Source organism: Talpa europaea (assembly GCF_964194135.1).
Source record: "Talpa europaea genome assembly, chromosome: 12".
In the NCBI taxonomy this organism is placed as follows: domain Eukaryota; kingdom Metazoa; phylum Chordata; class Mammalia; order Eulipotyphla; family Talpidae; genus Talpa; species Talpa europaea.
The window spans coordinates 73,070,000-73,093,987 of NC_140079.1; the positions used below are offsets into that span (position 1 = coordinate 73,070,000).

At 38.9% G+C, this 23,988-nt stretch overlaps 2 protein-coding genes across 2 annotated transcripts in view; one reads left to right on the plus strand and one right to left on the minus strand.

The window, feature by feature from the left end:
* Nucleotides 1-225: 225 nt before the first annotated feature.
* SUN1 (Sad1 and UNC84 domain containing 1) overlaps nucleotides 226-23,988 on the minus strand; it is a gene marked incomplete at both ends in the record, with an annotated part of 39,096 nt that continues 15,333 nt past the window's right edge. The window contains 17 exons of the mRNA XM_084251023.1: nucleotides 226-339; nucleotides 722-814; nucleotides 3,865-4,032; nucleotides 6,453-6,568; nucleotides 8,889-8,973; nucleotides 9,645-9,899; nucleotides 12,039-12,174; nucleotides 13,775-13,818; nucleotides 15,165-15,251; nucleotides 17,880-18,113; nucleotides 18,882-19,027; nucleotides 19,152-19,210; nucleotides 20,129-20,222; nucleotides 20,745-20,843; nucleotides 22,066-22,176; nucleotides 22,497-22,580; nucleotides 23,156-23,353. Of these exons, the coding sequence (XP_084107149.1) occupies nucleotides 226-339; nucleotides 722-814; nucleotides 3,865-4,032; nucleotides 6,453-6,568; nucleotides 8,889-8,973; nucleotides 9,645-9,899; nucleotides 12,039-12,174; nucleotides 13,775-13,818; nucleotides 15,165-15,251; nucleotides 17,880-18,113; nucleotides 18,882-19,027; nucleotides 19,152-19,210; nucleotides 20,129-20,222; nucleotides 20,745-20,843; nucleotides 22,066-22,176; nucleotides 22,497-22,580; nucleotides 23,156-23,353 (2,123 nt within the window). The remainder of the gene's footprint in view (nucleotides 340-721; nucleotides 815-3,864; nucleotides 4,033-6,452; nucleotides 6,569-8,888; nucleotides 8,974-9,644; nucleotides 9,900-12,038; nucleotides 12,175-13,774; nucleotides 13,819-15,164; nucleotides 15,252-17,879; nucleotides 18,114-18,881; nucleotides 19,028-19,151; nucleotides 19,211-20,128; nucleotides 20,223-20,744; nucleotides 20,844-22,065; nucleotides 22,177-22,496; nucleotides 22,581-23,155; nucleotides 23,354-23,988) is intronic.
* LOC311181346 (HLA class II histocompatibility antigen gamma chain-like) lies at nucleotides 1,467-2,117 on the plus strand (the record flags this gene model as incomplete). The annotated part of the gene is made up of 1 exon (XM_084249730.1): nucleotides 1,467-2,117. One exon carries the CDS (start codon nucleotides 1,467-1,469, stop codon nucleotides 2,115-2,117), a length of 651 nt encoding a protein of 216 aa, XP_084105856.1.

Sequence of the window (23,988 nt, forward strand, 5' to 3'; positions counted from 1 at the left end):
CCCCGTGAACCAAGTGTTGAGCATGCAGTGTTTCCTATGGACATAACAGCAAGCTGGGCATCAGAGCATTAACACTTCAGTCTCCACACTCTCCTGCTGCCAGTTGGTGACATTTATTTAGGGATGATGTCATCCTGTTATTCTAAACGCCCTCATTCACAAAAGGTTCCAGTGTTTCGGGCTGTCCCATATATACAAAATGTACAACAACAGCGAGGTGCAGCTTTACTTGATAGGTTCTCCATGAACTCGGAACCGGTAGAGACATGTGTATTCAGGATGACCCCAGTTAGAAGAAATCCGAAGTTCCACTACTTGGAAAGCTCTTTCAGGTCTTTTCTGGAATCAAGAAAAAAACATGACACTTATTTTATATTAATACCCTCAAGCCCAATCACTTCCTCAACTATATTCAGAGAATAGTTAAATTTCTAATATGAACTCAATCAGCTATCACAGAACCCAAATCTTAGGTCAAACTCTGAAAACTCTTTATGAGCTAGACTTATTTCAGTTTCGGTACATGTGACATTTATGTGTTGTACACTGTACACTAAAAAGGCTTACTCAGGAGAAGAAAAGCCATGAAACTCAGATTCACTTTTTTCAGATGTTGACCCTCAGGCTTACTTCAAACAGGTTTGTTAATGTTTTGGTTCCTGCTGACACAAAGCAAAGGGACTCAGGACCCACAGATCAGTATAAACCATGGAGATCTTACCAGCACATGGAACATTTGGAGGGATTCTCCTTCTTGATCATATGTAAACTGTCCCAGAAGCTGCCCTTCTTCTTGATACTCATTTTCTAATCCCTAAAACCAAAACCATATAGTTATTAAATAATGGAGAAATGACAATGAATTAATTAGGGTTGTTGTTCTTCAACTTGAGTTTGTGAAATTACTTCACCACTAAAGCAGTGATTAAGATCTTTACTGGAAGACCTGTTATATGCTGGGCATTTTTTTAACAGGCTTTACACAATTCACAACAATCTGGTAAGATATAGATAAGGAAAGCTGAGGCTGAACACAGACAAATCAAGTCACATAGAAGTGATTGCCCAACTGTAGCCCAACATGGCCCTCAACACTTCAAATATCAGCATATTGAAAAATAGTTGATACTCAGCCACTTGAGGAGTAAATGAGAGCTGGCCAGTGGAATGAGGTACCAAGAGGAGGCCCACTTACAGACAGAAAGGAGAAGCACAGGGTCTGTTGTTTAACAGGACAGCTTCGGTTTGGGAAGATGAAAAGAGTTCTGGAGATGAGTAGTGATGACTGTTGCACAACAATGCAAATATACCTGAACTCTACTTTTACAATGGTTAAGATGGTAAGTTCTATATTATATATATATTTGCCACAATAAAAAAGTAAAAACCAATTAGAAATATAGATGACAGATACACAGGGGACAGCCACAGCAGCAGAAGGTGTGGGCAAGACCAGAGACCAGACCATGGAGGGCCAGTGCGACCTCATCTCTAACCACGAGCAGCTGCCCATGCTGGGCCAGCGCCCCGGAGTCCAGGAGAGCAAGTGTAGCGGTGGAGCCCTCTACACAAGCTTTTCTGTGCTGGTGGCTCTGCTCTTAGCCGGCCAGGCCACCTTGGCCTACTTCCTGTACCACCAGCAGGGCCTGCTGGACAAGCTGACAGTCACGTCACAGAACCTGAAGCTGGAGAACCTGCACATGAAGCTTCCCAAGTCTGCCAAGCCTGTGAGCAAGATGCAGATGGCTACCCCCATGCTGATGCAGGCACGTCCCATGGAAGGCCTGCTGCAGGAGCCCATGCAGAATGCCACCAAATACGGCAACACCATACAGGACCATGTGATGCACCTGCTGCTGAGGTCTGACCCCCTCAAGGTATACCCGCACCTGAAGGGGAACTTCCCAGAGAACCTGAAATACCTTAAGAACACCATGCAGGGCCTGGATTGTAAGATTTTTGAGAGCTGGATGCAACAGTGGCTGTTGTTTGAAATGAGCAAGAACTCACTGGAGGAGACACCCACTGAGGCTCCAACCAAAGACCCGCTGGAGATGGAAGAACTGTGGTCTGGGCAGGGAGTGACCAAGCAGGAGCTGGGACTAGGCCCCATGTGAGAACCGCAGCCAGAGATCAGCTTCTAGCCAGCCAGGCATGACCACAGCTTCTTCGCTCCCTTAACCTAACACCACAGAAGACCCTCACTCTGCATACACACATGCCATGAACATGCACAAATGCCAAACAGGTGCACACTTGTGTGCTCACACACACACACACCCGCCCCCTACCTTTGAGCTCCAGGTCCTCAGCTTTTCATCCAATTTAACTGGAATAAGAACCACCTTCTTCCTCCCTCAGGAACCACCAGCCTCCCTCCATCTCCTTTTTGTGCCAAACCCCAGTTCCCCCCACCCTTTCACCAAGCTTGTCACCAGTGCTGAGGGCCTCAGCTTGTGTGAGAATAAAAGGTAGTAAGTAGGGGAGAAAAAAAAAAAAAGAAATATAGATGGCTATTTGAATGTCTATTTGATAATGGTTAAGGACTTTCTGGGCATAAAAAGTGCCATGCCATGGAAGAAATAATAGCTAATGAGCAGATATAAATACATAATTAAGACTAACAATGGAAGATATATCTGTAATGGAGTGACATAATTAACATTTAGATATTAAGAAGCTCAAATATTTATAAGGGAACTAAGATCCCAAAAGATAAATGAATAAAAACAAATGTAGAATCTATAAAAATGAAACACAGAAATATAGATTAAAGTGTCATGTCTTTGCCATCAAGTTAACAGAGAATTAAAAAAAAAAAGACTCAATTCTTGGCAAAGGAATGATGACATCGAGAGATAATACTTCTCATATACCAGTGGTACAAATGCTGGTAACATACATGACATGATGATCAATGGCCTTAAACATACTCATGCCCTCTTCATACTCCCTGAAACAGTAATGCCACCTTTTGAGGGTGTACTTCAGGGCATAGCTAAAAATGTGATGATATTACACTTACACTGAAAAATGGGAAACTGAAAGATCTGGGATGGAAAACAAGGGTTGAGCTAGTCAACTGTATTTTATGTTGCTATTTAAAGATGTTAACTGCCGGGCCTCCCTGGTGGCACAAGGGGTTAAACACCACACTATGAAGCAATCCCCGGCCAGCCAGGAAGAAACCCACATGGCACAGCAGACCTCTCCTGACTCGCCTGCTGCTCCCCTCAGAAGTGTACTTCAGTCAATCTGCCTGTTCTGTTCCCCACTCTGTCTCTGGTGAATCCTCTCACACCCCGCATCTCTGGCCTGTACCCCAGCTCTTGTATACATAAATAAATAAATCTTAAAAAAAAAAAGTCAACTGCCATAGAAAAATATTTATGATAAATCTGTTTTTTTAAAGAGATTGTCTCAACAACTGTATTTTTTAAAAAGAAAAACAGGAGACGAAAAATGCTACAACATGAACAATGACTTTCTATATGCTAGAATTCTGGGTGTCTGTTTTCCGAATTCCTTATTCTTTTCTAAAATTCAACATTATAGTTTTGAGAACTGCCTTTATAGCCAACAGACAAGAGAAATGAAGAAACCAATTTCTTCACAGGCTTACCTTGATCTATTAGCACAAGCAATTTGGACATCAGTTAACACAGGCATTATAGGTTACCCACCCTAGGAGAAGTTTCCCTAGATGTATTGTCTGCTCACTCAGGGTGTTACACAGAGAGGAGAGAACCCCCCAGTAAATACACGGAAGTCATGAATGTTAGCATGGTTCATCTTTGGGAGAGTCCCAGAACAGAATGAGGAGGAGAGCTGATCCAGGTGTCACAGGGGGATAAGAATACTCACATAGACCATGAAATCCTTGGGAGCACTGGTGATGTTCCCTGTGGGTGACAGTGTTTTGGGGATGTGTTCCAGAGTGAAGGTGGTTGGGTAGATGGTCATCGACAGTCTCACCACAAGGTACCCCTGGGAGCCTTTAAATGCCCAGCAGTTACCTGGATATATGTCAGGCTAAGGGAAAAGGCAAAAAATGAACAATTAAAAACCCCCTAATATTTAAAAAACAGAAGCAATAAGGGAAAGACTGATAATATTAACCTTTTTTTAAAGTTTTGCATGGTTAAAAAAAAAAATCATCATAAATAAAAGACAAACTGGGAAAGGCATTTATTTGCAAGTTAAATCCCAAGGAGTTACTATCGCCAGTATATAAGTTTATAAGAATTAAGATAATCAGAAACTTAAACAAAAATAAGCAAAACATACAAACACTAAATGAAAAAACACTCTACCTTTCACAATAACAAAAGAAAAACAAATTCAAATGACACAGTGTTAGCATTTCTCTCCTAACAGACCAACAATAATCCAAAAATTAGACATAATCTGCTGCCGATGTTGTTAGGAAAGGCACTCTCATGCACTGCTGGTGAATATACAAAAATGTACCACCTCAGGAAGCATAATTTAGCAGAACTGTTTTATGTATTTACCCTATGACCCAGTAATTCCACTTCTCTTTCTAAGGTGTGGTGGGCAAAAGTACAAAATGACACTTATTGCAAAAGTACTTCTAACAGAAAACGAGGAGCCACACCCCTACTGGGCAGGAGCCTGGCTGAGTAAATAGTTGGAAATTATGGCAAAGGCACAGTAGCTGTGCAGCCACACCAGAGTGCCCACAACACACTGAGTGAGGCAGCCCTGTCTCCACATTCAGCAAGCCACAACTGTACCCTCTACACAAAGGTCAGATCTCGGCCATGGGTGGGGCTGGGGAGGGAGATGTGTTCTTGGGTGACCCTTTTCAGTAGGGTAGGAACTGACCCTTTTATTTGCTATTCCTACATCCTTTAAAATTCTCTTTACCCATTCAGCTATCACTCCACTCCCATTACAATTGTTTGATTGACTTCCCCATTTAAAATTACTGCATGATTTCTCCTGAAGCGGTCTGTACCAGAGTGGTCTTGTTTCCCACTCTCTTGTTCACAGACGTCTAAGACATCTAAAGTACTTGCTGCTTCCTAATTACAGATCCAGTGGGCACAATGGTGACAGTAAGGACTAGTGTGACAGTTTGGGGAATGTCAAGACTATCAAGACCTCCCAACTATGACATGGTACAGAGGAGGAGACACGGCACAGCTAGAAAGAGTACTCTGGAGGAGTACTGTTGGCACCTATAAAAGCAGAGAAAAAGGAACCCATGAACTAGAGGTAGTGTGACCTGCAAACAGAATCCACGTCTTCGATGATGAGTGATTCCAGAAATTCTGCCATCATTCTGCTAGTGGTTAGTGCCCTAACACAGACAGCTTGGTAAGTCTGACAAATGCTGATAGTTGAATGAAAGCCTATCAGATGCTTCAGCCAGGCAACAAAAGGACAAGATAATTACAAGATAGCAGAGAGGTTCCTAAAGCTTAAGTTTCCTGATATTTCATGCTGAACTTAATTATCATGTGGGTGTTTCACATAAAAGGAAATTATTGAATTTTCTTTAAAAAGAAATCAGGTAGCATTTTAGTTCTGAAGTAAAATGAATATATCTGACAATTTAAATTCTTCATCCCTTACTCCTTTAAATCTATACAACCTATAAAATAATCACGGATCATCAGCAAAGTATGCTGAGAGCAGTCAACAAAAGGCACCAGAGAAAGAGAACTCAAAGTCCCTCCAATCCTGCTAGTAGGTACTATGTGACAAGTATACTTTTTAAATGGGAAGTTGTCCTTACTATGGTAATTTGTGCTTATCTCCATCTGTTCTATTTCTTTAAAAAACTGATAAAGCACTACCTACAATCTCATAATGGAATATCCTTCACTACCGACAGTGAATTCTAACTGCTCGTACACACAGTGGACCTCACAGACCAGGGGGTGAAAACCCAACACCCTGTGGACATGGCATATAATCCCATGGTACCAAATTCAGCACAGATAAAACTGATGGTGTCAGAAGTCACTCTCTGAGATGAGAAGAAGGGGAGCCTGTTGGTGCTGGAATACGGTCTCTTGGTCTGGTACTACTTCCAGATACATTCACTTGGAAAACTTCACTGCACCATGGCAGACCTCTCCTGCCGCCCGCTGCTCCCCTCAGCAGTGTATTTCGTCAGTCTGTCTGTTCTGCTCCCTGCTCTGGCTCTGGTGGATTCTCTCACCCTCCCGCGCTTCTGACTGTACCTAGTGCTTAAATAAATAAATAAATAAATAAATCTTTAAAAAAAAAAAAAAAAGAACAAAAAAAAAACTTCACTGCACCATGTACTTATGATTTTCACACTTTTCTGAATGTATCTTATACTTTATTAAAAAGCTTACCAAAAAAACATAAATTTATCATTGACACTTTGATTCTGTTTGAGTCCTCAACAATCATGTGGCAGCCACAAGGCACATGTGAGGTGCATCAACTCTTACCTGGATGACGACTCGGGGAGACTGGGAGTAGTACCACAAAGGGATACCAAACAGGCTGATTAATGCTGTCTTGGTCTCATACGTTTCAGAACATCGAGTACTTAAGATACTACCACCTTAAAGCAGAATTTAAATTTGTTTCAGCATCTGATTCTATCATTTTGGAAGCAGTATCATTACAATCTTCAGGATTTGTTTAAAGTTTTTAAAAATTCTCAAGTTTTTAACTGTTACAAAGAAACTTCTACTTTAAGATCAGTCCCATTCTTTACTTTTCCCAAATGCACTGCTAATGGTGTAGTATAATAATGGCTTTATATACACCATTTGTGTCTACTAAACCTAGAGATTCTTAAAATATTGCCTCCATACACTACACTTTTGGGACAGCAACTCTAAAGAAACTTAAACTTACTGTCCATGTTTTTAAATAAAATAATGAATCCAACCAGCACTGGCATTACTAGAATTGAGTTTTTAAAGTGCCTGCTTAATAGCAAAAGTGACAGAATATTAAATAGTAACCAATTGCTGGAGGAGTGGGAGTATCTAGTAATAAACCATTTGTAATTATGTTCTGGAATTAAATAGTGGTAACTACTGCAGAACAGTGTAAATATACCAAAGACCACTGAATTGTACATTGTTTTCTTTTCTCCCCCAGTTTTATTGAGGAGAAAAGAATTGTAATACATTGTATAAGTTTAAGGTGTATGACGAGTTGACATATGAATATACAAGATTAGTTAACAACCATCACCTTATAGTTAAAACTTTTGTTCTTATTAATTTTTAAGATATACTCTTAGCAATTTTAAAATGTTCAATACAATATTTGTTGACTACTGTTACTATACTATACATTACACCCCCAGACTCTAATAATTGGAAGTTTTTACTTCCATCTATTCAACCACCCCACCCACATTGTATCCCCCTACCCAGAACTGCACACTTTAAAAATGGTAGTTTGTGTTATTGTGAACTATTTCTCAATAACAACAACAATAATAATAATAATGTTTAAAAAGAGTTCAGTTTTCTCCTGAAAAGGAAATAGGGCAGATAGGATGTTGCTGCCAAAGCAAGCCCAAAGCAATCACGTTTGTATTTGAAGTAACAACAAAAAAATAAACTAAAATACAAACGAAAATGTAAAAGTTAGTAGTCTAAGAGGCAATGGTTCCTAAATCTGGCTCGCACCACAACCCCTTAGAGCCACTGTCAAATACTATTTTTGGACCCCTGTTTAGGATTTCACATTTGGTAATGGATGGAAGTGTTAAACGAGTGGAAATTTATATTGTAAGCATGAAAAATGATTTTATCTAATAAAACAAGAGATCCGATTTCTGAAATATGAATTTGAAAAAATATTCTATTTTGAAAAATGATTTTATCTAACAAGAGATCCGATTTCTGAAATATGAATTTGAAAAAATATTCTATTTTCATTCTAAAAAAAAAAAAAATCCCTTAAGTATGGCTTGCTTTGTTTAGTAATAGAAATTTCAGTTCAGTTCCATTAGGATTGTAGAATTCTGAATTAATGATATACAAATCTATAAGGACTAATTATGTTTCTAAGAAAAAAATGAAAACTATTGCTCATAATTTAGTGGTTAAAATACCAACTGATGGTTCTGACTAAAAATAATTCAAACTATAGAACTAAAATCATTTAATATTCTAAGTTATTCTAAACAAAATATACACTGAGAACAATTAATAGCCTTATTGATATATACCTAACATAAAAAGAAATTGTTGGTTTTTACATGTAGCAGTTATTCAAATCCACCCTGTTAAGATCCCACTGGGGGCCTCCCCGGTGGCGCAGTGGGTTGAGCGCAGCACTGTGAAGCTGTCTGCAGCCTCTGTAGCGTGGGTTCGATTTCCGGCCAGCCAAGGAGATTCCCACATGGTGCGGCAGACCTCTCCTGTCGCACCCGCTGCACCCATCGGCAGTGTTTTCGGTCTGTCTACCTGTTCTGCTCCCTACTCTGTCTCTGGTGAATCCTTTCACCCTCCTGTGCCTCCTTTCACCCTCCTGTGCCTCTGGCCTGTACCCCAACTATTGTATAAATAAAAAATACTATCTTTAAAAAAAAAAAAAAAGATTCTGCAGAATAGTTAAAGATAGGGCACCGGGCTCACTGCTACAGTGGTCACAGGAATGAGACTACTAATATAAACCATATCACCAGATTTACTAAACCACTGGGATGATATAAATAAAGACTGTGGGATTTTAAATCACCAACTCCCCTGGAGGATCTTTCATATACTAAGGTTTTTTTTTTTTTGAAAAAAACACCCTTCCTCTAAAAAATGTTAGTCCACCAGCTCTCAATTACAATTCCTAAATTTTAAAAATTCAGAAAACCAAGATTTTCTGTAGCACCTATGGTGGCAAAGTTGTCCCTATTTACTTACCACCAGATTCCAGAGCAAAGTCCACCATGCCAGTTTTATCTTGGGAATACAGCTTCAATGCATTGTTTACAATGACATGTGCTTGCTGAAGAGAGGCATACACAGAAGTGGAAGACCAAACACCAGAAAAGGCGAGATAAGACTGTGTTAATAATATAAACAAAGGCCAGCCATTTCTAGTATGAATACATTTTCAGCTAACTACATTTGGGGGGGAAATAGGCATGGGGGTATTCTAGCAAATCCAAACTTCAGTCCTGCACCCCAACTGCTATGCCATCAGATGGAGATGAGGGACACCTAAGCCTTCTCACCAAGAATCAGACATAGCCACAACACTCTCTGACCTAGGAACCACCTAGGTGCCACCTAGGTGGATGGAACAAGGACTGTTAAGTTTGAACTGTATTACTAGGAAATTTGAGTCATTTCAGAAAGTATGTGGCTACCCAGTAGATGGGATCTTTGGGACAAAAAGATTAATATTGCTCGTGGGTATGGTGTGGTACCTACATCTGAAGGGTATGATCCTATATGTCTAAATAATATACAGCATTGTAAACAAATGTTGCTTCAATAAAAAACAAGATTAATAAAGTATAAAGTTCTCCCAAGAACAAGAACTTACTGAGCAATCACTTTTAAGCACCTGAATTATGCCAAGAACTTTTATATTATAACCATACCCTGTGACCATTCTTAGAATAAGACATCAAAATTGGCTAGCTTAATGAACTCTTTTCACAATCTACTTACTGCTTCTGTTATTCCAGAAACCCCTGCCTCATTGATAGCAGACACCACAGTTTCAGAAGTTGGAATCTGTTTTGTCACAGAAATGTGGTAGGTAATATTCTTTAGTATCCGCAGCTCTAAATCTTGTAATAAAATCTGCAGGTCATCCTTGCTCACAAATTGAGAAGAAAACTTCTGAAGCAGCCATTCAAGAAAGCCATCTTGCTGATCATCAGAAAACATGAGTCTGATAGTTTCTCTGACTTGGGCATCTACCTAGTAAAATCATTAGTAAATACAGCATGAATTTATGTTTTAAATAAATCACTGCAACTCTTTACTTACATTAGATACCTTAGAAGCATCACAGTTTCTCAGAACCCAAAATGTAAATGCCATATATTTCCCGCCCCCCTTCATATCAAGTTAAAAAAAAGAAACCCATCCAAAATAATGGAATACATAGAAAAGAACAGGAATAGAAAAGAGCATGACATAAACTAACTGCCCACAGACCTAAGGAGAGAAAAGCTTTTGTCCACCTCATTTAACCCTCTCAGCACACATTTATTAAGTGCTCATGAGTTATGGGCAGAGAGAAGGAGAACTCTGATTCAATAGAAAGAAACGTCATATAAACAACTTAAAACATAACTTTATATATGCCAAATATGTCCATGAGCATTATTTCTACACACACACTTAATTATATACATAATCTTCTCTTCTTGCTTCATTAAGAATGGAGTATAGTTGATTGTAAATACATGGAGGAAATTTTTTTATTGAAAAAAGGAGTACAGGAGGACAAGAGAAAGTACAAAATTGTATAATAATATCTATAGATCTAAGTTCTTTTTAAAAATCTCAGTATTGGGCCTCCCTGGTGGCGCAGCGGTTGAGCGCTGGGTTGCGAAGCTGCCCGCAGCCTCTGCAGCGCCGGTTCAATCCCCGGCTGCTCCCCGGCCACCAGAGGAGGGTCTCACATGGCGCGCAGACCCCTCCTGCCACCTGCTGCTCCCCTCAGCAGTGTGCTTCGGTCCTTCTGCCTGCTCTGCTCCCTGCTCTGGCTCTGGTGAATTCTCTCACTCTCCTGCGCTTCTGACTGTACCCAGTGCTTGAATAAATAAATAAATAAATAAATAAAGATAAATCTTTTTAAAAAAAATAAATAAAAATGAAAATCTCAGTATTATTCCATAGTATGGATACAGCTAGATTTAGTCAGCCAAGCCCCTGTACATACAATATCTTGCTACTCCCAGCCAGTCCACCCACCCAATACTAACTTTACAGCACTTGGTACATTCCTCCCTTGTATCCATCTGTGCTGGTGTTTTTATTTCTGTGGGGGGAGTCCCGTGAGTGTGGTTGCTAGTTTGAAAGAACGTGTCTTGATGACTGGATAACATCCTAAAATTTCTGTCCCAAAAGGTTGTTTCTTCACAACTCTGCCAGCAACAAGGAGGCACTGGATGAAATTGTTATCATTTATATCTATCTGAGGACTGAATGAGGCTGTTCATTTAACATGAAAATCCTGGTGGCGCAGGTGGTTGAGCACAGCACTGTGAAGCTGTCCACAGCCCCTGCAGTGCGGTTTGATCTCAGCAGGCCGGCCAGCTGGGGAGATACCCACATGGCGTGGCAGACCTCTCCTGTCTCGCCCGCTGCTCCCCTCAGCAGTGTATTTCAGTCTGCCTGTTCTGTTCCCCTCTGTCTCTGGTGAATCCTTTCACCCTCCCATACCTCTGGCCTGTACCCCGGTTCTCATATGTATAAATACATAAATCGTTAAAAAATAAATAAAATGCAAATCCAATTAATGAGCCAGAGCTACCTGCTCAGGTGCTCTGCCCATGGTCCCACTGCACTTTTCCTAGTCAATTCTAATAATTCCTTGCATAGGTGAAGTAACTTTATCACAACTATTTTGATTAAATTTCCCCAATCTGATTTTGACTTATGAAAACTTTTGCCATTCAAATGTTTGCTTTTTCATTTCATGTAGCTGTAAGCATCTAGATTTCCTCTTGTGTATAAAGATGCAAAGGCCTGAAGCAATGTGTGTGTTATATAATTGAAACAAAGATGCAGAGGACAATGTGAGTATATTCTGGTGAAAAGACATAGAAATTGCCTATTCCCCAATAAATGTTAAACTTAGATGTATGTGCATAAATAAATTAAAACACACCTGAGTTTTAATTTGTTACAATGTAGGAATGGGAGAAATTCAAGGATAGTTGAATTTCTACGAATTGTATTTTAAATGCTTAAAAAACCTCAAATATAGTAAATTAGGTATTTAAAGGAAGTTAAAATTAAGCTACTTAATAAATATCAACAAGACATCAACTCAAGTTTCTATTACTTTCTATGATAAAACAGAATGGAGAAATGGAGAAAACTTACTCTTTCATGTGCTGTGTCTCCATTCTCACAGCTGGTCTTCAAATGCTGCCAATTTGACAACTGCGATTTCAAATGACCAAGCTCCAGCTCAAGATGTTCAACCATGGAAAGCAGGCGCTGTTCTTCACTGATTCCACTAGAAACCAATGGGGAAGGTGAGGAGGAGGAAAGAAGTCATGATATCACCAATCATGTACACTACAGTGAATGCATTTGATAAACACATTTAGGAAAAATACACCACATTCCCAGGTAAGTTGACATGGTTAAAAGAGCAATTTGTCTCACATTAACATGGAAATTTAATGCCAGTTTCAAGTCAAAAATCCTAAAGAGATTTTTTTGCACCTTAGTTTATGCTACACAAATATGCACACCTTCTCAAGTAGGGTATTTAATAAAATGTTATAAACAGTAGTTATCTTTCAGCGGTAGGACTCTCAAAACTTTAATATTTATTCACTGTATCTTCTCAAAATTATAAAAAAGACTTCAAATGAGACAATTTCATCACTGATCATTATAAAGCTGCATATGAATTTTTCATAATGGAAGGGATAACTGAACTAAACATGTACAGTTTTAGTAATTCTGTTTTTATGTATCATATTATTATATTTATATTTGTTTACAAGTAAGCATAGTTGTTGAGAAACAACAATTTATAACTCAAAAAAGTATACTCTATGATAAGCATTTTAGGATCTATACCTGTTTAATGAAATAAAGCTCTGAAAGGAAAGCATGAATATCCCTTATAGAAGGAATATAAGATCTAAAATCATGACATGGAATCTATACAAATACACAGGAGCTAGAGAACAAGATATGGGGTTACAGCATATCTGTCTACCCCCCAACCCCACCTTGTCCCAATCCAGCCAAAGGAATTATTGGAACAAAAAGGGTAAAGGCTGTCACATTGAGACAAAGGTACACATAGTGTGAAGGGAGTATATGTGGACAAAATTAAAGGTATGAAAAAAGATGCAACTTTGAGAATATTCAGGAAAGAGAAACTCTACCACTTCAGAGAGATTCATGGAAAACAGGTAAATGCGGAGAAGAAAAAAGCAACTAGGGTAGTGAGGAAATAAACAATAAACTTCAGAAAGTGCTGAACAACTGTAAAGATGGCAAAGAAATGGCTCTGAGGAGGCACAGAACCACTACTTCCTGGGATGAGAAGGTTGGCAGCAGTGAGGAGGGAGACCAGCTCCATTATTTTTGGTGAATTGCCTGATATGAAAGGGCTGCTAATTTCAGAAGGCAGGGGTCCTGCCCACTAGGTAGGCTGCTGGGGATGGGAAGAAGCACAGGTCTGAGCATCGACAACCATGGTGCCAGCAGAGGTCCAAGCACAGATGTCCATCTGACACCATGACATAAGTTCTCATTGGGGTCCCACTCATCTGCGTCCTGTGGATCCTCAAGGATACTTAGCTAGTGAGTCTCTCTGGGTCAAAGTAAAGGGTATCACTGTTTTGGGGGTGGTGACCTCACATTCATACTGTGTGAAGATGAACAGTATATAACAAGCCCTTCAACCCTCCCCTACCACCTCATCTGGTGGCTCCAGAGTGTCTCCCAAAAAGATATGCAGCTATGAATATTTCCACCTACAAAGCCCAGTTAGGCCAGGTACACACACCAGTGTCCCCTCATTAACAACTGCAGCAGTTCCACATAAAAAGGAAACAGAAAACAAAGTATTTATTTATTTGAAATTATCCTACCTAACGGGTCTTAGCTTGATCTCTTCTAATTCCTTCTGGATGGCCTAAAAAGTATAAGAAACAGTCTGTTTAAATATACAAGTCTATATACTAACTTTTCATAAAATCATACACTTGATTAAATACACACACATGCACACACACATACACACACACAAATCCCACACTTATATGGGAATTGTCCCCCTTTTGAATTGCACCCCCTTAATTCCAAGTCCAGACCTGTTTATTGGCTGGCAGGTGGGGTATGTCTATTTTATTTTTCCAAGTAAACTTTAGAAGATACAATATATATTCAGAAAGGCTGACAGGTCACATAAGAACAGCTTGATGGATTTTCAAAACAGTTCCTATTAACGGAAACCCAGGCCAAGAAGGAGAGGTTGCCATCATTTGGGGGAAGTATTTTTTAAATGTGGAAGGACAAGGGAAAGGAAATAACAACTTTATACATGAAGATAGTATATACTGATATGATCTGCTCAAAGATACAGATGGCAATACTGCACTAAGTTGAATGAATGTGTCTGTTCAAACAGTAACCCAACAGAGGCCAGAATCATCACAGCTTAAATATAGGATACTGCAAGTACAAAATGAAATGAATGCTAGACTCCTAGCAAGTGACTAGCCCTTTCCTTCCCCTCGGTACCATGGAAACATATGATGCACTAATGAACCGAACTCACTGATTTTAACACTGTCAAAACACAGTAGCTAGTCTGAGAGCCCCAAAGAGTAGTACCACGTCTAACCCAGGTCAGTTATGTTTTCCTATTTAGTTCAACAAATACACCATATCTGATGACTGGCTCTGTGTGAAGCATTCATGAAACATGGAGCCTGAATCTAAGCACTCCATAAATCCTATGACTTAGGTCAGTGCAAACATCTTACACCTCCTTTCTCTGCTTTTACCAACATCTTGTCATAATACACTTTCTTACTAGAAAATTAATCAAGAGGTTCAGATCCTTCATTATCCCTCTAACGACAACCTACAGCCTTTTGTGTAGGTTGTGTGACACTGAGAAGCAAGGACTCTGGAATAGGGCATGGCTAGAGGCTGCCTGAAACCTGGAGAGCTGGCCTCTTGCTCTTGCAGTGAGGCTGACCCCTGACTGACACACGGGCTCAGGCTTTCCTGTCAAAAAGTCACCTCATAACAAGTGAGCCAGAAACATTTTTGAAACATTAAAGCAAGAAAATGGTACTACCAAGGGAAAAAGGCACAGTCAGAAATATATATTTAATTTTATAAAGGAAAGCAGCAAAAACCCTAAAAGAAGCACTTTAAAGTTATTAACTTGAAAACATTAACTGCAGTTGACTTTCTCTTATCAAAGAATTCACTCTGCTGGGGATATAATTAATGGGTAAAAAATAATACCTCAGATTTTTCTGTCAGTTTTCTAAGAATATCTTCCACGCTTGAGATGCGCAGCTCATGTTCTTGCTGGAAAGTCATAAAGTCCGCCTTGAAAAGGAAAATAGATGAACAAATGATAAAGTTAAGCAACAAACAAAATCTAGCAAATTAGACCAAGTTATCTCTATATAAACTATCCCAAAATTAGAGATTTGGTTACAACTTGGCATAGCAAACACTCGAGGGAGTAATCCACTCGTGGCTTTATCTTCATTTCTAAAATTAGGGATCTTAAACCTCTGCTGAAATGCACAAATAGCTTTTCTAATTATATATGAATGTTAATAAAGTCCTATAATGACCAGGAAACAAAATCAATTACTCTTCATAGAAGAAATATTCACTAGGCACCCACTATGTTTAGTGATTTAAAGTAAAAGAACTATGGATATAGATGCATAACATACATATTCCTATCTCAGTCTATTCATACGAAAAAAGTGATACACAAACATTTATTAGGAACAAATGAACTAGAACATTTACCCAGAACACTTGATAATACCATTCAGAACAGAGTTTATCATATATCAAGTGGTTTATTATGCAATTAAACAGGCAAGTTACTGTTCTGACTTGGTGAGAAAAGCGCTCATCAAATCATCAATAAGGAAAAAAAATCAGCTTTTCAAACATGAGCTGACTATTGGAAAAATAATAGTTTAACATAATTCTACTGATTTCTTCATCAGTTTTCAGAAGACAAAACTACAGTAAGATTATCAGATATATTACCTGGTATGGAAGTGAATACACTCACTAGGAAAGTCTCAAAAAAAAAAAAAAAATCACTGCCAATTATATAATCAAAGGGCAATAATTTAGGTGAGGACAAACATGGCCAAACATATTGTGCATTCTGAATGACTAAAATCCAGATCAGAGATAGAAAGAGAGTAAAATATGTTTATTAAAGGGAATTTCATTTATTAATTTATACCCCATCTTATTCCAAAATATAACCACAATGATTTATAAAAATTCACTTTAAAAGTATGTTTAAAAAAGGATAAGTCAGAGTAAAAAGATAAAGGTCATTTAGAAAGATGAACCCATGGTGTTGATATGTGGAAAGAGCAGACACTGAAGTCAGCTGTGAGATTCCTCACTGCCAAGACTCTCCCTCTCTCCAGCTGCATAGTCCTACATAACCCAGTACATAATGAAAGGGGCTATATGTGAGCTGTCCAATATTGTAGTCACCAGCCACATATGTTGCTGAGCCACATATGTTGCTGGCTACTGCAATTGAGAAACTAAATTTTATTTAAATTTACACTAAATTTTTTAACTTTAATTTTAAACTAAATTTTATTTAATTTTTTTTTTAATTTATTTGTTTGTTTGTTTTGTTTATACATGCACTGGGTACAGTCAGAAGCGTGGGAGGGTGAGAGAATTCACCAGAGCCAGAGCGGGGAGCAGAGCAGGCAGAAGGACCGAAGTACACTGCTGAGGGGAGCAGCGGGCAGCAGGAGAGGTCTGCGCACCATGCGGGACCCTCCTCCAGTGGCCGGGGAGCAGCTGGGTATTGAACCGTTGCTGCAGAGGCCGCAGGCAGCCTCGCAACCCAGATCTCAGCCACTGCGCCACTGGGGAGGCCCTAAATTTTATTTAATTTTAATTTAAATTTACACAGCTACATGTAACTAATGGCATGCTCTACTAGACAATGCAATATTATATTATATACACACCAATGGCTCAGAGGAGACATTAACAGAATGTGAATTATCGGGTAATTAGAATACTTAACCCTAGTGTGTGGCTGCTTCAGGAGAATTCTGTTCTGCTTGAGGAATACTATCATAATCATACCTGCACACAGGTAAATACTGGAAGATGGTATAAGAGAATGGGTTAAATCCATACTAAGTGAATCTAACTTAGAATCTAATTTTAAAATGCATCCAGGCTGCATAAAACAGAAGGTAAACATTTTCTTTTTCTTAACAAGTGTAATCTGTTTGTAAGAGGGGGCAAATGAACCATAACTAAAGCTGCCAGCTCACAACTATCTTTAATTTTTTTTTTTTTTTTTTTTAATACACATCATCCCCGTTGGGGGTGAGACTATCTCAGGCTGCCTCTGCTAAGAAGTGTTTAACGTCAATGTGCTTCCCGGTGTGACTCCATGCTCTTTCAGCACACTGTTGCCTATTGGGAGAAGACTCAGTGAGCTGTCGCCTCAAGAATTCCAGCAGGGTTCTTTTTTGATACAGCATCTATTTTTAAGATGGAATAGTTACAATTCTTCCTATTTTGCAATATTTTCAAAGAAACAACAAAGTTCAGATTCACCCTCTCCATATACAAAGTTGTTAAATGGCTAGCTATGTTAACTGGATCGTACTGAAATCATTTCAATTTTATGGCTGAGAAATTTTAAAAAAATAACTATTGAGGAATCAGTACAGAAAACCAAGTGTCTTTTGAGCAGACAGGAAAACTTCAAGCATGTAGATCAGGCAACTATAAGCTCAGAGTCCCTTCATACTATCAGTATATCACAGTGAAAAAAAATAGCCATGTGCCTCAGGCCATCGCAGAGTCATATATTAATTTATTCAACAAATAATTCAACTATTAAAAGTACAACCAGTCCTCACTGCAGTGCCTCTCCTGCATCTTGTGCCCCAGAGGAAAACAAAACACCCAAGAACCTCTTAGTATTACCTGAGAGCCCAACAGTCCATCAGCACTAATTCCCTTTAGGTGCTGTCTCACCACATCTTTAACCAAGGACAGTGTGCCTTCACTACCACTGTCCATCTGGTCCACCCGCATTTGTAATTTCTGAAGCAAAACTGTCAGTTCTGTAAGTTTCTCCTCATGGTTGTGACACTGTCCATACAAAGACGTCATCCACCTTTCCACTTCACTCATCTGATGCTTGGTAAAAGTCCCACCCTAAAATGGAAAGAAATTAACGACAGCGATACAGATGAACAATTAGACCCGGACTCAAGTAACCTTAAGCAGAGAATAAGTAAAAATAAAAAACAGAATATTAAGGTAAAATATTAACTACAATGTACACAAACACACTAAAAAAAAAGAAATATTTTCATGTATTAGTGATTTTTCTTGCATGACAATGAGTAGTTTTATTTTTTTCTCTATATTTTCCAAAGAAATTAATACTATGTTTTCAGTTCAAATTTACTTAATAAGATTACTTATAATATGTATTATTTCAACTACTTCAGAATATTTTTTTTTTAATAGAGGCATGTTTTATTTATTTATTTGTTTGTTTGTTTTGTTTATACATGCACTGGGTACAGTCAGAAGTGCGGGAGGGTGAGAGAATTCACCAGAGCCAGAGCGGGGAGCAGAGCAGGCAGAAGGACCGAAGTACACTGCTAAGGGGAGCAGTGGGCGGCAGGAGAGGTCTGCGCGCCATGTGGGACCCTCCTCTGGTGGCCGGGGAGCAGCCGGGGATTGAACCGGCACCGCAGAGGCCGCGGGCAGCTTCGCAACCCAGCGCTCAACCGCTGCGCCACCAGGGAGGCCCTACTTCAGAATATTTAAGAAGCTGTAAGACTTGCTTATTTGACCTTTAAAAATATTTTCTAAAACAGTATACCCAACTACCCTATTCACTAGTAGTATGAAAATTTACTCTGAAGAATACATATTTACAATGGAAGGAATGAGAACTTTCTAAGTGATTACCTCTGGAGGCTGGTTCAGGTGAGAAGTGTCTGGTGTGAACACGTTCCTAGGATCATCTACCCTCTGTGTTCTGTACATGTCTGTCCAGTTTAACACAGGTAGGAATGAAAGGAAACCACTCTGGCCCCACAAGGAAAGGCCTGCACCTTAAAGGAGAGAAAAATTGTGTACACATATACTTACACTGCTTCTCAAAATATATATAAATGCTTCATTCTTTCACTAATGTACACATATATTAAAAATGGTACTAAGACAAAGTTTACGTACCTAGTAAAAGTAACAGTGGAATGAGCAAGATTAGAAACTTGCAAATATTTCGAAGGCACCTAGGAATAAAAAAGAAAACAATAACTTGGAAAAAGTAAAAGGCAGGTTCTACATTCCCTTTTACCCCTCTAGATAATTTTATACAAAATGCCCCTTCACCCCATTTAAAAATGGGAGTCCATAGTATCAGAAATGCAGTTACTGTTTTATGTATAAGGTGAATGAATATACACCTATGAATGCTGTCTCTTGGGTCTACCTCAACCCATGTTAATCAAACATACTTGTATCTTAGGTGTCATGCTAGGAACTACAGGAAGGGCACAAAAAGTCTGGGGAAGTAAACCAGAACAGGAATCCAGGACTGGACTCTAGTCCAGATCATATCCCTTCTTAGCTGAGTAAACTCAATGCATTATTTCACCTCTGCACACTTCTGTTTTCTTTAAGAATGATATCCATCTTTCCTATCTCACAGGAGTGGTTTGAAATTGAACAAGAATATAAAAGCATTTTGAAAAATATGAGGTAATAAATACAACACATTAATATACCAAACTACAAAAACTATTTAAATAACAGCTAAATCATCCTGTAATTAGCAAAAAAGGAAAAAAAATCAGTTCTTTAAAACACCAAGTTGGGGCCTCCCCGGTGGCGCAGCGGTTGAGCGCTGGGTTGCGGGGCTGCCCGCGGCCTCTGCAGTGTCGGTTCGATCCCCGGCTGCTCCCCGGCCACCAGAGGAGGGTCCCACATGGCGCGCAGACCTCTCCTGCCGCCCGCTGCTCCCCTCAGCAGTGTACTTCGGTCCCTCTGCCTGCTCTGCTCCCTGCTCTGGCTCTGGTGAATTCTCTCACCCTCCCGCGCTTCTGACTGTACCCAGTGCTTGTATAAATAAATAAATGAATCTTTAAAAAAAAAAATTTAATTAAAAAAAATAATAAAACACCAAGTTGATGTGATATCAATTTTCTTACCTAGTAAGAAGAAATACATTCAGCCAAGAAATTAAAGTAACAAACTGGTACCATCCAATCCCTAGCCACCAGAATATTCCAGAGGCTGCCTTCCCTAAAAAAGAAAACACCAAATATTCTAAGGAAATGTTTTTAGGAAACCAAACTCCTAAATGCACTGTTTTTGTGAAGGCCAAGCTAGAAGCACAAGGAAATTTACTAACAGTTATTTTGAAAGTATATTATGACGAAGTTAGGGATGAAGAATGTTAACATAATTCAGTTATTATAGCAGGAATACCCATACACTTAAACACAGAAACATAACACATAAACCACAGAGCAAATGTGATGCTGACAGATGCACAAGAGGAAACACCAAATTCATGCATTCTCAATTACATTAAAATCCAGCAGCTAGCTTCACACAAATACAATACCAAAGAAACAAGAATGTTCATGCAACTGATAGTATGTTAGTTTTATAAGGAATAAAGAATAAAACATGTTACATCAAGGAGCAAAGTATACAACCCTAAAATGAAAATTTTACTTGGTTAGGTAAGTCATTTATGCAGGTGCTAATAACTGCCCAAAGCCTTGGAACAAATGTTAACACAGAAAGCCAGATAACCACCTGGAGCCATCATGGCCAACCAGAGAACCGACAGCATCGTCTTCAACATAGACCATCCAGCAGCTCCAATCCTTTGCAGTGTTTGCAGCAAGAAGTAACCTATGACAGATTAGATGTGCAGGAGAGGCACACTCAGACACACACACCAGAATGCCAGGTCTCCATTTACAGCAGGAACTCCCATTAGTACACACTACCAAAAATCCTCTCACACTATTAAGTCAAGAGTCTCTTCTCAAAACAAAAATATTCAACAAACTATGTTAGGTCCAAGCAAGATACTAAAATAAGCTTATGAAAACCCAGCTGCACATGTGACTAGTCTTCACTCACCTCTCTCTGCATGAGATATTTAAAACATTAAAAATTAAAACATCAGTCTTACGAAATCCAAAGGCTGGTTGCCAGCAGCTACCCTACACGTCTTTCTAGATCATGTTAGCAGAATTTATACTGGAAAGAAATGCAATACTTTGAAACAAATAAAATTCCATAGAAACAGTTAACAAGCTCTAAGTGAGACAATGATTACACACAGACCAAAATGAAAGTCATTTTAACAGTTAATATTTTCTAGGGATGAAGTATTTTGGAATGTTTAATGATAGAACCACTGGATGACACAATTTAACAACAAACTTTATATCAAAATCATACATTATATATAAAGCAAGAAACTGCTTATGAAATCAGTTTTCTTTCTTTTTTTAAGAGTAATTGTTGAAAGTTGTATTAGCACTTGCCTGTTGATTCCTAAGACTATTAAGGAACACCAACATGGCTGACATGCAAAGAAATATATAGTTGAAGAGTTTTTTTTAAAGCTATTGCTTTACATTTAATAATAGTTGAGACAACTATCTTTGAAGCTCAACTTTTTTTACAAAGTCACCTAAAAAGGTACCTCTTTACCAAGAAGCTTACATGTGTAAACTGGAGAACATCTAATGTTTTATGTAAGTCTCCTTGTTGCACAGGTCTAGAGCACACATAACATCACCACAGCAATAAGCAGCAGTGTATTTCCCAGCAACAGGGCACAGGGTCAGGCAGCTTCATGTTGAGGTAACACTCCACAGGAGGGTGACCAGCCTTTTCTAAACGTTTAATTTCACATCAAATAAGCTATTTCTTGTACGTTTAATGTTTACTAAATATATTTACAAAGAACTTTTTCAAAAGAGATACTGTCCATAAATTCAAGTTAGTATCACTCCTCTGTTTTTAAGGAGCACTTGAATTCCAAATACAAACTAAGCAAGGAACAGCAAGCACAGGTGAAGAATGTGATAAAACAAAGTATAATGGTGCAAGAAACAACCTGCATAAGAAAAGATGTGCCAAGTGGCCCCTGCTCCCAGTTTTGGCTGTGAAGACTGCAGGTAGATGGCCGTGTGTGTTTCAAGATGCTTCTGCCCCTTACAGTCATCGCCTGTGGGTGGTGGTGACAAGCAGTTAATTTGACAGATTAATAAGCAAATCTTGTCAATCTCAACTGTGCATAGCAATGGCAGTTTGGAAAAATTAGGAGACTGAATTACACAAAAAAAGCAAAAAAAGCAAACACAATCTGGTGGTTATCAGCTTCTAATACAGAGGGTTTATAAACAGCTCTTCCAGCCTGTCTTAATTGGTACAGGGCCTTGTATTCATGCTAGTCATTCATTCTCTATTATTAACAACCTAATATTACAACCTGTGGGGAACATTTCAAGACCCAGAGTTTCACATGTGAAATGAAGCCATACTTACACAACGACTCCCCATTCACACTGAGGTGGCCTTGCTCTCCGACAAACTCTTTTACATTCATTCTCCCACAGTAATTGGAATGAGCTGCAATACACGCAAAAGAGGCTTAGAAACTCAACAATGCCAAGTTCAAATGCTTCTCAGATTCCAATGAAGCCAGCTTGGTCAAAGAGGAGGCGAGGCTGACCACCTCCACTTTCAGGATAGTTGATGGCACAGACAATCCAGGTGATTATAGGTGACAGAGGCCTGCTTAATATAGTTTGACCCACCTGGCTAAATGCACCCAATTAATACAACACAACGATGGGCCTGTTTAAAATTTTTTGGAAACATCCTCATCAAATGCCATTCAAATAAATTATTTTTTGCTTTAAAAAGATAGTAAGAATCAAAACTTGAGTATATTAACTTTATTTCAAAAGTGACTTAAAGATGTTTAAAAACGGATCAACTTTCACAAAACTGAATTATATACAAAACACATTAAAACTTTCATAAGCGCCCTTCTAGAAAGGTCCAAAGAAAGCAGCCACAGAGAGTTGCATTGAGACCGAAAGAGAAGAAACATAAATCAAGCGCCACATAGGGAAAGTAGTGTTTTCTCCACCTTGAAAGCATTATTTGGTGGAAAAAGGAGGAAAAAATTATTTAAATACCTTTTGATTCATGGCTTTGTGACTTATAGCTTTTTGAATCACGATCTTTTGATTCATAACTTTTCAATTTGTAATTTTCTGATTCATAATTGAGCTTCATTAAAACCACTTGAAAAAGTTGAACTAAGAATGATGAGAAAGATGACGAAGTGTACTTGGCCAGCCACAAAATCCTATCCATGTAGAAAGATGCACCGCCTATCAAAAAACCGTGAACACAGTTACTTCTTCCCACAGAGCCAACATTTACTTCCCTGGTAAGTCACTCAAATTATTCATTTCAGGCACAGTAGAATCAACTTTTAATATGGACACCAGCTACAACTTGAAAGAGTCATAATGACAATGAATGGCACTCTGCACACATTCCACACTGACAGGCAGAGCTATAAACCGCTACAGAGAGCTACCAACACCAAGTCTTTCAACAGCAATCGACAAAATATCCAATTTGAGATCATTTCACCCCAATATTGTTTTCACATACACTACAACATTTAGATACTACCAAACAGTCACTCCCTTATCTGATTCTCTAGCCCTCCTCCCCTCCCTGCACCTCTTTATTGCCCCTCCTGGCAAATTCAGGACATATGCTGCATTTCAAACAGGGAACAACAGAAAACTAAGTGATCATTTGAAGGGCCAGTAAAATTCAGCTGGAAACACAGGACTTGCTGCTAAGATATGGCCCTTCCACTTATTCTCCCAGCTTAGCAAAACTGCAGTGATTTTAGAATATGTGGCATAGGCCAGCTTGAACTGGTGAAGTCTGAGTTGGAATGTCTTTAAAGAAATAATTTGAAATTTTTTCTCCCCAAATAACCTTAGTG